Here is a 16,288-nt window from a genome sequence, read left to right as displayed (position 1 = left end):
AGTATAATTTACACATATTTCTTAATGTGTATTAAATGACATTAAATGTAAACAATTATTATTTGCCTATTATAAATACCCACATTATGCCTGATACATGTAAATTGGAATGTTTCATTTAAAATACATTTTACTTTTTGTTATAAATGTAGCAAAGATGTTTCAATAAGTTGAGGAAATGTCTTTTTTTTTTTTTTTAAGGATTTTTGTACTCACTAAAGTTCTTTACCTGCTGGTATGAATTTATTCTACTATCTATGACAAACTGATATCCAAGTGGGAAGAATTATATCATAAATAAGCAAACACATTGAAACTGTCAGCTTCCTTGGGGGAAATAATTTGCTACTGGGGAAACCTGACCTGTTTAAAAATAATTAGGGATCAACATCAAACTGTAGAGTTTGGAATAATGGCACTGTCACCCAAGTTTCATTACCAGACAATTATATATAAGGATACACATAAGAGAAATGGAGAAGAAAATTAAAATATTTACTCTGGACATGTGATTTCTAATATTTTTCTGTGCTTTAAGAAAAGTGGCTTGATATTTCACAAATTAGCAAAAATGGAGATGTACACATACGTTAATTCATTTTGTGTGTATATATAATAACTGCATATATATGTTTATATGTGTGTATATCTATATCTATATCTACATACACACCTATGTATATGTGAATTGTAACTTACTAAATAGAAGAAAATATAGCTAGGTGATGAATGCAGAGAACTGACTATATGTTTTCCAGGAAAATCTTTTATATTACATTTCAATGAATTCATTTAATGCCTTCTGGGGTACAAGTTTTTGAAATGGCCAGATGCTTATTAAAATCAAGTAGAAGATAAAAATAACTCAAGTGTTTTATTTCATTTAAAGAGTATTCAAATATTTAAAGATGTTCATGTAACAAACTCTTTTTCAGCTTTTCAAAGGCAAACTACATAGTTAAAAAAGGGGAAGCTTTCCTGTTTAGTCTTCCCTTTAAAAATGTAATTTCCTAAAATACATGGAATAGTACAAATTGCTTACTTATATATAAAATCTTCTTTTTACAGTTTCTTTGATATTGGAATCTCAAAGAAGAAACTAGTATAAGAAACATGAAAACTCAAAGGAAAGAATTTATTCTTAAATGATAATGTGAGATACTACCAAATACTTTTTCATACAAACTCCTTCTATATTAGTTTTTTGGGGGGGTTTCTTTTGGTACATGAATTTTTACCAGAGGTATTTTTTTTGAGTTATAAATAAAAATATTTAATAACCTTTATTTACTGTTGCTATTTATTCTGCAAGTAGTTCTTACTGATGTATTTTCTATCAAGTAAACTTATTTTTATTTAGCTTTAGTAAAATTGTTCCCTAGAAGTGAGTCAAATACAACAATGTAGTCATTTTTTCTCTTCTTTTTTTACTGAATGAGCAAATCAATCACACACCAGTGTTGTAAATTTATGTGCAAAAGCATTGAAGTGCTTTACTACAAATTACAACCTAGAAACACGTTAACTGAACAATTAAAATTCATACAATCAGATTTAGGTATATAACAACACAAAGAAGGAACAGAATTACAGTACATTTACAACACAAGACAGATACATGGAATTCATTAGAAAATATTGTAATAAATAATTCATGAATTATAGTGCAATTGATTTATGCATAAATATAACTAATTGCCTAAAAATCAGTTTATATTAACAAAATCTGTCAAAATCAAGGCAGCCACAGAGTTTTACTAAATTACTGCGACAATGGAAATACTGCAATTAAAAAACAAATACAAGTATTTGTACTGTAAACAACTAAAAAAAAAATCAGTCTCACTAAAGTTAGTATACAATTTAATATAAAATTGTCATTAGCTACCAGAAATGGTTTAAACAACTTTACTGAGCAGTAGTTCTAAAAACAGAGGCACTGTTTTTTGTTTTTGTTTTTTTTTTTTAATATAAAATACTTGAGAAACATTCAAATAAGTAGAAAGCACATAGAGGTTGCTTTCACCTTCATTTAAAAGTCTGCTGAAACTGGATTTTTCAGAAAATTGTCAATAAGTAGTGACTGGTAACTGAATTATAAAGTAGTTCAAAGTATAACGTAAAGAACATTTTAATGAAATTCATTGGGGAGAAGGGGAACCCATAAATTTCCCTGCCTTTCCTTGTTTGTAAAATCAGAGGTTAGCCCAATAATCAGAAACAAACACATTTTGCTTCTTTTAAAACGGTTATGGGTTGATCATTATCTATAGACTATCAAAAAATATTTTAATATACTATTTCTGACCAAAAATAAATAATGCAAGTACTAAAATGCTGTAAATTAACTATAATATTACCTATAAAACTACTGATCACTGTGAAGTCAATAGTAAAATGATCCCTGATTTTATGAATCCTGTCAATTTTTGGTCAGGTCATCTTTTAAATGATATAAAAAGTGTACTGCATCTCTTCCCTTTACTATAAACTTCTCAATCAATTTATTTAATGTAAATATAGTGTGAGGAATAAAAAAGGTCAGTACAATATAAATATTAGGCAACGCATTCAAGTCCCCAAAGTTTTGCAAGTAAAATTCTATATAAAGAGGTCACAAAATTGAAACTTTTATTTTACTTTCAACTTGTTTTTGCAATGGGGGGGATATATTAAATAATCGATCATCATTCTGGCCCTCACAAAATATGGCTTAATTCTTTAAAAAGAAAGATGACCCTGACATTTGCTGTTTTGTAATCTATTAGGTATAGCATTTCCTTTAAAAAAAGTATGTAAGGATTCATACCCTATTACCTATTCTATAGGTAACAATAGTTGAAGAGGGTTCAATATAGACCTAAGAGACCAAATAACTAACAACTTGGTTGTGCCATTTATTTTCTCATTTGTTACTTTAAAATATATGAGCAGTTTTTAAGGTTAATGACCGAATACTCAAGTATTATTATACATGTAAGCATTAACCTTCACAAACACAAGTGTAAAAACCCAAGTATTTGAGTCGGTACATTTCTTTAAAAGTCACTTAAAAGCCCTGCTTTTGGACTTAGGAAAACTGTATTAGAAAAGTCATCTAAACCTGAATCTTAACACAGAAAAAGGACATTAGTTTAGGACTGAAGTTATATAAGAAAATCTCTACTCTTTTCATGTAGGGATTTGCTTTTATAACATTACCAAAACTGTATATTCCTTTAAATCCAACATGGATACTTTTTAAAAAACTGCTATATGAAGGTAACTGGTCTCTTCTAGTATCTAATAAAAGTTAAAATGTACTACCCAACTTCTAACTACTCAATTAATTAGGAGTTTTCATTAATGAAAGTTCAAAACAGCTTCAGTGTTTAATATTTGTAATTCTATTCAAGACCCTGAACAAACTGCAAATTTGGTTATTAGCAAAATGAAAATGTATCGCCCACCAAAATGAAAATCTGTTATTCATTTTGATAAACTGAAAATGTTTTGAAATGTCACAGCAGCAAATACATTTAAAGTTACAGTGAGGTTTTTCAATAGTAGGAGTGTGACACAATCCTTAAATTAAATTTAAAAGTAGTCATAACATCAACTAACCAGCACGTTTAAACCAAAAATTACCATTCTCAAACTTTTCTCTGCACATTATAAACATGCTCTAAGTTGCATTCAACCTTTCTTCTCTAACCTTACAAGTTAGCTTATTTTTCAAACTAAAAAGAAAATTAAGTAATTTTAATAATTAAATTATTATATGTTCTTAGTATTCCATCTTATATTAAAAGGATTCTAGAACTGCTTGGGGTTAACTATATTTGTCAATTCTTTAAGTATATATTTTGTAAACCCCAATTTCTTGCTAAACCAACAGTAAATTATAAGTGTCCTGTTTTGCCTATTAAAACATACATTAAAATTTTCTTTTATATTTTTAATGGATGCTTTGAATGTATTTTGTGTTCTACAGAATGTACTGTTGTGTACTAATACTGCATGCATCCATTTTTTCTTGTATGGATAGAAGCCTTTTCTGTTTAAAAAATTTCCTTTGATTTACTTGAGGTGCTTACAATAACTGTAAATATTGTTATGTAAAATGTTTATAAACCATTAATCATTTATTTCCATAATAAGATGGTTTAACTGAATGGCTGGGGTGGTCCTTCACCAATAAAAATAATGCTTCACATGACATTTACTTGTTTTTCCACAACGTTTTATGCTATTGACTACTAAAGAAAACCTGAATTTTTTTCACCTATTTATACAAGGATTAAATAGAAACTATCAGAATTAAGTGAGGAACTCTATAATTCTGTCCACAGTGAAAACCCTGAATAAAACTTTTTTTTCAAAAAGGCATGTATGTGGTTTTTGAACTGTAAAATTTCATGTCTCCTGTCAAAGTGAGCATATGTAATTCCCACACTTGTGTGCACATGCACACACACACACATACACGCGCGCACACACACACACACACACACACGCACACACGCACGCACGCACGCACACACATCATTTTGCTAACAAGTAATCTACACAGGCTTGCTGCTGTTTTTGCAGCTGCCAGTCCCTGAATCTGTCATATTAAATAACCCAGTGTCCGGTAATCGGAGTTTCTTCTTCGGCGGAGTCTTCAGTGTTCCAGATCTTTCCTTTACCTTGTATTCTAAAGTGCTGTGAGGTACCCCATAAATTCCTTGTGCTTTGGAAACACTCATTTTCCCACTCATTACCATTGCAATGGCCTCTTCCATTATTTCATGATCATACTGCCGATAGCGGCCACGCTTTTTCCTAGGCTGCTTATTATCTTTGCGATCCAGTCCATCTTCTGTATTTTCAGAGTTTCCATCAACTGTTCCATTTTTAGAATTAAGACACAAAGGAGAGAGGTCCCCATGTAGAAAATAAGAGTCAACATTTGAGTGAGTTACAGGCCCAGAACATTCTAGTTTGTTCTGTTTAGGGAGTATATTTTTCAGTTTTTGAAGAGCTGATCCTTCTAAGACTGAAGAGGTTTTGGAAACTTGATACATAACATCCAGAAGACCAGAACCATCAGGTTGTGGTTTTGAAACAGAACTTACTCGTAGCTGAGGAATTTTTAACTGTACAGTAGGACTTGAAGTTTCATATTGAAGGCTTTCGTTTTTTTCTTTAAATTGAGTGACCATTCTCTGTAGAGTTAACTGGTGGAGGTAACTGGAAGCTGTTGGGAATTTTAATTCTGAGGTTTCAAGTAGATTGAGTTTACTTTTTTCTGTGCGCTCTGCTTGAGCTCTTGCCCATAAGGCTACTTTTTGCAGCACTGCACAAGTTTCTTTACTGTCTTTATATGAGTAACTATCATTGAAATCTCGAGTTTTGTTTTTAAAAGATGCAGGCTTTCCTGCTGGTAAGGCTTCTAAGTGGAGAAGTAAAGTTTTTTGAGGTATGCCATAAAGTATGCCTGCTTTATTTATGTCCAGTGCTCCAGACTGAATGTCTTTCAAAGCTTTTGAGAGCAAACCATCTGCAAACTCAGCACTTCTTTCCACATAGTCCTCTCTGTCTCTGTGTAGTCTCCTGGATGGATGGAATGAAACGATGGTAAACTGATGCATGAGAGACTCTCACACAGCTATGGAAGGGGAGGGTCCACTCCTTTATTATACTCCTTGCTTAGGTAACATCACTGCTTCTGACACTTTAAAGTCTTTGAGACGTGGTAGTTACTCCTTATCATAACAAATGCTATAGTCCTGGTAGGACAATGTGTCAATCATACAGTGGTCTCTACGGGCAGACCTTCCAAGAACTTAAAGTCCTAACTCAGTAATGAATAATATTCTCATGTTGTTGCTATTCCCTCTGATAGATGCTTGCAGAGCAACACTGATATAATTTATACAATTAGTGTTCCATTATTAAAAATACCCAAATCCTAAAGGAGTTTTTGTTAGTAGAAACGTGACGTTACCGCTAAACAAGTAATAAAAGAGTCAACCCCTTTATAGGAAATTTATAGGAATATTACCAAACACAAACATCCCACACTTCCACAAGACTAAGTTTTCTTTATCTAAAAACTTAAAATTCTATACTTAACCATAGCCATAAATTTGGATAATAAAACCCAGTTTTAGATATTTTTAATATCTATTTATTTTTCTTCTAACTAATGTATCACTGTAAAACTTCAAACTGATACAAAAGGTTTAATGCATCTTATGACTAAAAATGCCTGTTATTCTTAGGTGAAACAAATTGTTCACTAATACATATAGGTGACAAAAGGGTCCTGTCATAGCTAGTAAAATGACACAATCTGATAGAACAGCATTTCATTACTGGTTATGTATTTAAATTAACTTAATGGTAGCTTTCAACACATCAAATAACTTTTTATGGTCACTGCTGAGTATATATATCAAGCAGTTTGCCACCACCATATACCTAAGGAAGAATAAAAATCAGTACTATGAGTTATTTTTTTCATTAAGAATTATTAAATACAGTACTTTTAAAACTTGTTCATGTTATTTTAAAAATTTAAGTATTAAAGTTAAATGTTCTGCTCAAAATGTTTCCTAAATAAATTCTTGAAGTAATTGAAATTATCTTTTGCAGTCCTGCTTCTTAGTTTGCATTGTGATTAAACTTGCATTTTAGCAACATGAACTAAAGTTTGGTGATTGTTCTGATAACTTTTCTTTAACAGAAAGAATTAAAAAAAAAAAAGAAAGAAAGAAAAAAGACAAATGAAAGTTGTGATATAGACATTTATGAGTGGCAAAAATTCTGAAGAAAAACAATGTATAATGTGTTTAAATATACTCAATATATCATAAAAGCTCTGACTTCAAAGTTGTATTTTTGCATCAACTAACAGTTATTTCCTAGATGTGGCTTACCCAGACATAGAATTTTCAGAAGTTGGATCACATGTCGAGGACTCTTCGGACCTTGTGCTGGTTTTCTTTGTAGAGAGATCTAATACTCCATCCCCTGAAATTTATTAGAAAAGAAAATTCAATAAAAGTTTTTAAATGCATGCATTTTATGTTTCACTTTTTATTACTACATTTATTGAACAATATTTATCACTCTTTGATTTCAACTTCTTGCTTTTAGCCATCGTTTAATGGTTTCTTCAGCAGAGAGACAAAACTGTTGGAAGTAGGCAATGATTCAGAAATAAAAGGAGGAACTATACTGGTACTATAAAATTCTGAGACATTTAGTATGGAGAATCAGACCTACATAAATCAGTTAATTGATACTTTCTAACACAAAGGAAGGTAATTTGATTTTGTCTTACCACATAAAATCAATTTTCAGCTATTCTTTCCAAACTTATTCACTTATTCAAAGCAGGCTCTGATGCACTATGTATTTTTTATGTAGCTAGATTTTGGGGAAAAGGGAAGAAAATCTTTCCAAACCTTCACAATTTAAAGTCCTCAGTAAAAGTTTTTAGATACTATGAATAAATTTCTTTGTTAGGAGGAGGAGAGAGGAGAGAAATTGACACTAAATATAGTTCAAATGTCTATGGAATGATTTTGAATATTTGTACTTGCTACCAAAAATGTACTGAGAAAAAAAGACATCAATTTTCCACTATGAAAATTTTAAGGTTATATATATATATATATACACACACACACACACACAATACACACACATATATACACGTACATAAGTATATATATACACATATATACACACATGTATATACACACACACACACACACACACATATATATATGATAAATGGGGTGGGGCAGCTAGGTGGCACAGTGGATAAAGCACCGGCCTTGGATTCAAGAGAACCTGAATTCTAATCTGGCCTAAGACACTTACTAGCTGTGTGACCTTGGGCAAGTCACTTAACCCTCACTGTCCTGCCCCCCCAAAAGATAAATGGGCAATCTTTAATTTACCCCACTAAATCCCTCCTTCTGAATTCTACCAAAGCAGGCAAAATTATTGAATAATTATTATGTCTAGACTATTGTGCTTCTAATGAAAAAGGTCCAGATTATAAAATGGAAAAACTGCTCCACTCTTATATGGATCACTAAAATAATGAGTCCTTTTTAATACACGAAGAGAAAATTTTAAGACTACTAATCATTATGTTAGAATTAGTGAGTTATAAAACCCCATTATTTCTTAGAAAGGTATGTGCTCATATTAATTTCATAATGTTAAAAAAATTAAAAACCTAACACCATGTGTATGACTCTATGGTTATGAGCACCATTTCAGTAGGTATGTGATCACAAGAAAGAGCTAAAACAAATGTGTATTCTGTCATGACAGTAAATAAGACTTTTGTATTTAACAACTAAATTTAAATGACTATACATTAAAAATATTTAATGTTAAATGTGTCCTTACAATTACAATGAAATAGTACAATAGAGAACTAAACTTGGATTCAGAAAGCCTGTGTCTGCTTTTACGGTTAATAGATCCAGAGGGCATAAAGAAGATGGAAATTACAGAAAAGATGACAAATGTTGAATACAAATACAGATTTCTCAACATCTAGGGGTAACCCAGAGGAGTCTTAGGAAGTAGTAGATTTTTCCCTCACTTGAATACAGTATACAAAGGTTAGAGAACTACTTGTCAGGGATGCTGCAGGAAGGATTCTTAGCCAAGTATGGGTTGGACCATATAGCATCTCAAGTTCTCTTCTAATTCTTGATGCATCTGATCATTATTGTGAAAATCTATTATGCTCTAATAAAATTATATTCTCTAGCTATTCAGTGAATAAGGTTGCTTGACCTTATAGTATGAGGTCCCAGGAATCTTTGTTCACTTGTATTATTTTGCCTGTGCTTTGTATTTTTTCTTTCTCTATTTTTGTTGTAAATGTGGTCATCCTACTAACCGGTAGTACTTATTGTGAAATATTCTGTTCTTTTAATTTACTGATTTAGATCTATTCTGGTCTTGGAAACTGGATACATCAATTCTTTTTTAGAATACTTTGATTGCAAAGTAAGAGTAACTAGGTTTTGGTTCCATTTGTTTGTTTTTTGGATTGAGGTATATAATTGTACTTCTAAGTTTTTAGATGTGTTCTAGGTAGGCAAAGTGTTAGAGATACGAAATATCTTATTAAATGTCTTAATAGTTTAAATTATGGACCATCATAAAATTGATAAAACTCAAAAAGAATTCTGAGTGAGTATACAATCTATTCCTTTTCTTTGAGACAACACTAGAAAAAGACATTACATTTACTTAGAAACTTTCAGAAAAAGTCAACCATTTCTCAGAATGCTATTATAAAGTATCACAAGTCTCAATGTATCATTGACATTCAGCGCCTTTATATGCAGAACTCTGTACTACCAACTGTGGGAAATACACAATATGGATTAAACATGATCCCTTCTATCATGAAATTTCCTGTCCAACAGGAGGTTAAGACACACACACCATTATGTACATGCATTAATATGTTACAAAACAAAGTGCTATGTGAAGTAGCAAAAACCAGAGCATATTCATACAAAGCAGTAAGGTTTGTCAAGTGCTTTACATGTATGAGTACAATCTTTTCCCAATAAGCCTCCTTTGAAGTAAAAGATAAGCCAACATATCCAGTGGGGATAATTTTATAATGTATGCAACATTCTGTGAGAAGAAACTTTGTATCTGTTCTATGGGATCAATATTGGGGTTTTTTAAGTGAGATTTTTTTTTTTTGTATTTTGTTTTTATATTGCTTGCATGTTCAATACTGGTTTTTCAATTACAAAGAGTTTGGTTCCCTTTTAGCAATTGTTTCACTTACTCTGTTATAGATGAACCTCTTCCAAATTGCTAGAAATTCTTCTCAGTGAGTTTGGGAGTGATCTTGTATTGATGAAAATAACAAAAAGCACGGGTGTATTAGAAAGAATGTTTGTTTTGGAGTCAATAAACTTGGGGCCAAATAGTATCTCTGCTTAATTTCTCTGGGCTTTAGTTTCTTCATTTATAAAAGGAGAGAGTTGGACTAAGTGGCCTATAAGGCTCTTTCAAGTTCAAAAATCTATGAGCTACAAAGTCATTTGTAAAAAGGAAGATTTGTATATCATCATCCATAGAAACTGTCTTTTATGAGACTCCTTCCATAATAAAAAAAGAACCCTTTTCTTGAACAAGACTATTTTATAATTTGCTAGATTTCAGTATGCTGACAATCACTGGAAAACATCTTTACAGTTGCATCCATTATAAAATCTTTTGCTTTCCTTGAATTATGAAATATAGTATATAAATAACACTTAAATGAAAAAAATGGTTGGTAGGTCTTTGTAAAGTTTTCCAAAACTTTAGATTCATTCTGGGTTTTTACCAGTCTGAAACATTTGCATTGGGTCCAACCACATTCCCAATCTTTTGTCTACTGGCTTTATCTTAAGGTTATTAGAATACTAAGTGTCTCACTAAATGTCTAAGTATCTAAACTTAAACCTATATAATGAGGGCTAAAATTTACTAATTATTTTAAAAAAATTTTTTTCTGGGGGGGGGGTGAGGCAATTGGGGTTAAGTGACTTGCCCAGGGTCACACAGTAAGTGTCAAGTGTCTGAGGCCGCATTTGAACTCAGGTCCTCCTGACTCCAGGGCCTGTGCTCTATCCACTATGCCACCTAGCTGCCCCACTAATATCTTTTAAACAACAAAATCTTTTTCTTGATTAACTTTTTATATCACCTTCATTTTTAAATATATCCTACCCTTTTCCCAATAAGCCATCTCCTGTAACAAAGATTTTCAATAAGAAGAAAAAACAGGTCAGCAAAACTAAATGTCTTAATTATGCTTATCTATATGTATAATATCCCAGACCTTTCATAAAATATATCATATCATTTTACCATGAGCATAGGAGGCTTTAAGGCCTTCTTCATGATTACATTTTGTTTTAATCAAGTGTTGTTGTTTTTTAAACAATTGCCAAGTTTTATATTTCCTACATATAGCTCAGTCAGTTAAGTGACCATAAAGATGTGTAAAACTGCCTATGAATTTCCTACCCGTTCTCTACCTGTAAGTTTGTTGAGGACAATCTTCAATATGTGCACAGGCTATCCTTGTTAATGTTGGAAATAAGAACAGATCTTTATCAAAGTAAAAAAAATTTGTTTCACTGTCCTCCTGGTCACATCTACAAGTATGCTCAAGATCATCTTGTTCATCTGGATCCAATGACAAACTTTTTGTATGTTCACTTTCTTTTTTTGCTTTGTAATCTCCCACTATTTTCCTCCATAATGTTTTGCAGTTTAGCTAGTATTCTAAACTGGTCTTCTGTTTGGCTGACAGCTCTGCTTGGCACAGACAGTAAACGTTTGCAGGCTAAATTTCTGGGGAGTTTCTATGTCCTTTTCATAGCTACTGATCTATGATAGTCTTAAGGAAACAGTAAAAGTAAATGTTTTTCTTTACTTCTGGCCATTTGCATACTTTGTTTCAAACAAGTAGGGTTGAAATGTCTATAAATTACAATGGGGTCATCTTTTAATTTGGTATCATAGATTTGCCTAGATGATTCTGGAATGACTTGTTAAATATAAAATAATTGTTAGTTGTATGTTAAAATAGTTATTTTCATGCTTGAAGATGTTCTATTCCCTTCCTGAAAAAAGATTTCATTTCATGATATAGAATGAGGCCTCTTTTTTCCTGAACTAAAATTTCCATCATTTGTATCATCTTTTCGTGTGCCTGCTTTCACATTGACACTTTTAAGTACTGAGGCGTCTGCTGACTTAACTTGGAGGATCCTGTAACATAATTTATAGTCATTTTTATCTTTTGGAATAAAATAGTGGCAAGAAATACGATTATCTTCATAGTGGCCTATTCTGAAAGTTTTTTTCAAAAAAGTTTTATTGACTTGTGTTTTTTACCCAACAACTATTTCCCAAGTTTCCCTTTCCAGCTCCATTAAGCCTTCCCTTGTAACTAAAAAATAAGTTTTAAAAAATCAAACACAGAAACTGCCTTTGACACTACACTACACGCATAGAAATACACACGTTACACAGGCATTCACACCTGTAGTCTTTTTCTCTCTAATGAAACAGTATATTCCATTATCAATTCCCTAGTACCAAGATTGGTCATTCATTGCACTTAATAGTAGTCTTTTGGTATTGTTTTCACTTGTACTGTATATATGTAAGTACTGTACAGTTTTCCTTATTCTGTATCAAATCATTCAAATACTCCCATGTTTCTCTAAATGCCATATATTTGTCATTTCTTACTGTAAAACATTTCATATTACATTAATGTACTGTAGTTTTTTCAGTCACCCCCCGCAATGTTTCCAGTTCTTGGTTACCAAAAAGAGAGCTACAGTAAGTAGCTCTAATATGTAAGTATTTTCGCTTCTACTGGATCTTTGTTTCCGTGTCTGACTTCCTCGGGTGTTATAAGCAGCTGTGGGTTCAATAAGTCAAAGGTATGGATAGTCTAATCACTTTTCTTTCACAATTCCAAGCTGAAATCCAAGCTGGACTATCACTGCACAGCAACATCAATAATATGTGGCTATCTGTGCCTTCTTGTTTTGGTTTTGATGGCTTAGAGTGAGTGTAAAAATCAATTGTTTCTGTTCTGGCCAGATACTGAGATCTCCTTCTCCCTGATTGATTCTGGGCCATCGCCAGTTTGTCCTGAACTATGTCTTGCCATTTGGATTCTGATGACTCTGGAGGAGAGAGTGGGGCTGATGACTTTGCACAACTCTGTCTCATTTAAATCCAATTCACTTGTAAGTCAAGACATCATCTTCGGGACAGCTAGATGGCGCAGTGGATAAAGCACCGGCCCTGGATTCAGGAGTACCTGAGTTCAAATGCGGCCTCAGATACTTATTTAGCTGTGTGACCCTGGGCAAGTCACTTAACCCTAACAGCCTCACAAAAAAAAAAAAAAAAAAAGACATCACCTTCCTGATGTCATTGATTGTCTTCAAGAATGCAAGACAAAAGACAACAATCTGTGACCACTGCCAGGGACATAGAAAATGCTAAATAAATGTTCGTTTTTCTAGCTTCCCAAAACCCCTTCCAAAACTGACTGTTCCCATTTCTGCCTATTTTCAAGGAATTGTTTTAATTTACATTTTGCTTAGTATTATGTATGGGCCATGCTTTAAAATTATTTTTATATGCTTTTGAAATAATTTATATTTTTAAATTAATATTTTAATTTTTAAATGAATTTTTGATCACTGATCTACTGGGAGAGATACTGTTGATGTATACATGCATCAATTCCTTGAATGTTTTTAATTTTTAAATTTTATTTTTTATTGTGCACTTAATACTAAATAAAATGACCATTTCAATATGCATTGTGGAACAAGAGAGGATTGTATGTGAAGCCATGAAATCTATTCTGTAGAGCCTGCTTTTCTTTTAAAGCATATGATATGCTGTTGGTGTGATTCCTTGTGGCCTTCCTTGATCTTCTAGTTGTTACTGTTGTTTTGGGGGGAAGTCAATCCCTAACCCCCTCTGCTTTCTACCTCTCCTCAAAAATTGAAAATGGGAAAAAACATTTTAACAAACATACATGGCTCAGCAAAATAAATTTTCACATTGGCCATGTCCAAAAATGTATGCCTCGTCTATCACTTGTCAGAGGGTATGAAGAGGCTTTATCATCAGTACTCTGGAATAATGATCAGTTACTGCACTATTAGAGGTCTTCAGCCTTTCGAAGTTCCCTATCTTTATAATATTATTATTGCCAAAATTGTTGTCCTAGTTTTATCCATTCTTTATCAATAGTTCATAAGTGTTTCTATGTTTTTCTAAAATCATCCCTTTCATAATTTCTTATGGTACAGTAGTGCTCCATTACATTCTTATACCATAATTTGTTCAGCCATTCTTCATTTCCAGTTCTTCGCTGTTGCTAAAAGAACTGCTTTGGATATTTTTGTACTCTTCCTCATTCTTTCATCTCTTAGGTGGTATATGTGTGGTAGTGGTATTGCTGGGGTCAAAGAATATGCACAATTTAAATACTTTTTGGACCCAGTTCCAAAAGTGCTTTCCAGAATGGCTAGACCAAATCACAGCTCCACCAAAAGTGTGCTTGTTTTCCTGCAATTCTTCTAGCAAATGTTATTTTTTGTGGTCACCTTTGCCAAACTCTAATGAGAAGGAACCTTAAAAGTGGAGGTAATTTATATTTCTTTAGTTGTTAGTGACTTGGAGCATTTATTCATATGGGGTTGCTGACAACTTTGATTTCTTCCTTAGGAAAACTTCCTGTTCAAATCTTTTGACCACTTAACTATAGGGAAACAACTCTTATTCTTATAAATTTGAATTAGTTCCTTATATATCTTTAACATGTAAGTATCCTTACATATTTTTATGTCTCATATTTGTATACATCTTAAGGCATTCTATCATCAATCTAAAAACACAATATTGGTAATATGACTTGGAATCACCTCAGGTTCCACATTCGTAAAATCTTAATTCTCTCTAATGATTTTCTTTAAAGCATCTAGAAGTAATACAATAATCATCTAATTCAAAATAAATATTAAGTATTCCCAAAGTACATATAATAAGACTTTATGGCACGGCTTTGAAAAGTTATTTTATATAGTCCATACTCCTTGGGAATTTATTGTCTAAAATAGTACTGGTGTAAGCATAGTTCACGGATGTTAAACAATTAGAAGTAAATGAATATTTACATTTGAAGGAGAGATGACTTTCAGATGGGACTTGGCATGGGGGATCAGGAGGGGAAATCAGATTATCACATCAAACTTGAACTAATAACAATAACCTCCCGGTTACTAATCTATCCCATACAATGTCACATAAATAATCTTCCTGAAAAACCATTTTGATCACTTCACTCTTCTGGTCAAATATCTTTAAGAGTTTCCTAGTGCCCTAACCATAAAAGCAGGGTTCCTTAGTCCAAAATTTAAGGCCTTCCCCCATCTGGCTCCAAGGTTGAAACCAATCTTTATGAGTTTATTTCCAATTACTCACGTTTTCAAATATTATATTCCAACCAACTTGTGCCATCATTAATTTCAAACCTATCTTGTACTCTTTAAAATCCAAATTTTTACTCATATCTTCTTTCCCACTTAAACAACTTTCTCCTTTCTTTGCTGCTGATCCAAATCATCCTAATCCTTCAAGATCCAATTTAAAACTATTCTTTATTTAAAAAAAAAATTGGGGGGGGGGAGCAATGAGGGTTAAGTGACTTGCCCAGGGTCACAACAGCCAGTAAGTGCCAAGTGTTCCTTCATCAGAAGTTCCATGAACTAGTTAAATAAGAGATTCACATGTCTCACCAAAAAATTTACCTTCAGGTAGAAACTGTGTATCATTATTATCCTCTACAGCAGTGGTACCCCTCTAGTAAAAAATGAGAACATACACCCTCATTTACACATCATTCATATTCTATGCATATTCCTATATATCACATTATGTAACAAAAAATTTAAAGGAAAGAAGAAAAATTAATACTTTAGAAATTATTTTTATTTGGTATAGAAGACTTTTGGACTTTCATTAAAAAATCCTATTTTTAGTGAAAGCAAGTATAAAATGGCAGGGGTAGACTAGATGGACTCTGATATCCCTTGCAGCTCTGGTTCTCTATATCCTATACTCAGGCCCTGGCTTGCTGGAGGATTGTCTTCTTCATTTAACTTCAATATCCGATAAAAACAGTCATTACTTCTCTCCTTTGTTTGATATTGCTGCTACTTGCTTCTGGTCTTGGTCTCACTATACCTGTTCTTCCAGGACCTCAAGCCTCCCCTGATTTCCTAGGGTGTGGGGGATAGGTTAGTAGCAAGTAGCAAGGAATTAATGGAAAGCATCGTCCCCCTTCTATACCAGCCTGACATTTTTTAAAGGTGTGCCCTGCCTATTCTGGGTTGTTGAGCACACATTCCACCCACATTTCCCTGATGGTTCTATCTCTGGGGAAGTAAGACCTACCTGTTGCAATCCCTTGATTACTGTGTCAGGTACTGAAAGCCTGGGCCAGGGGACTTACAAGGTGTATGCTACTGCTGCAGTGGGGGGTGGGGGGAGGAGGGGTTGGAGGGGGGATGACAGGAACATGTTAGGTCAAGTTGGGAAATGACTGTTTATGAAGGAGTGCCCAAGTTTCAGAATCCATGTTAACCTGCAGAGCCACAGGCAGGGAGGGTAAGAGCAGAGAGAGGCAACAACTACAAGTACAACAAAATGATTGTGCTGTTCTCCT

The 16,288-nt window shown here is 32.9% G+C and overlaps 1 protein-coding gene across 5 annotated transcripts in view; it reads right to left on the bottom strand.

Annotated features, from left to right (window-relative positions):
* LCORL (ligand dependent nuclear receptor corepressor like) overlaps positions 1 to 16,288 on the bottom strand; it is a 165,576-nt gene that overhangs the window by 38,010 nt on the left and 111,278 nt on the right. For 3 of the 5 annotated variants that reach the window (XM_043971847.1, XM_043971844.1, XM_043971845.1), the window contains exon 6: positions 6,906 to 6,999. In XM_043971847.1, the coding sequence (XP_043827782.1) occupies positions 6,906 to 6,999 (94 nt within the window). Of the gene's footprint in view, positions 1 to 1,307; positions 5,578 to 6,905; positions 7,000 to 16,288 lie in introns of those variants that run through there. The other 2 variants (XM_043971846.1, XM_043971848.1) reach the window with 2 other exon arrangements.

Source organism: Dromiciops gliroides, chromosome 6 (assembly GCF_019393635.1).
Source record: "Dromiciops gliroides isolate mDroGli1 chromosome 6, mDroGli1.pri, whole genome shotgun sequence".
Classification (NCBI taxonomy): Eukaryota; Metazoa; Chordata; class Mammalia; order Microbiotheria; family Microbiotheriidae; genus Dromiciops; species Dromiciops gliroides.
The sequence above is the reverse complement of the archived record's forward strand: the minus strand, read 5'-3'. Positions and strand labels throughout refer to the sequence as shown.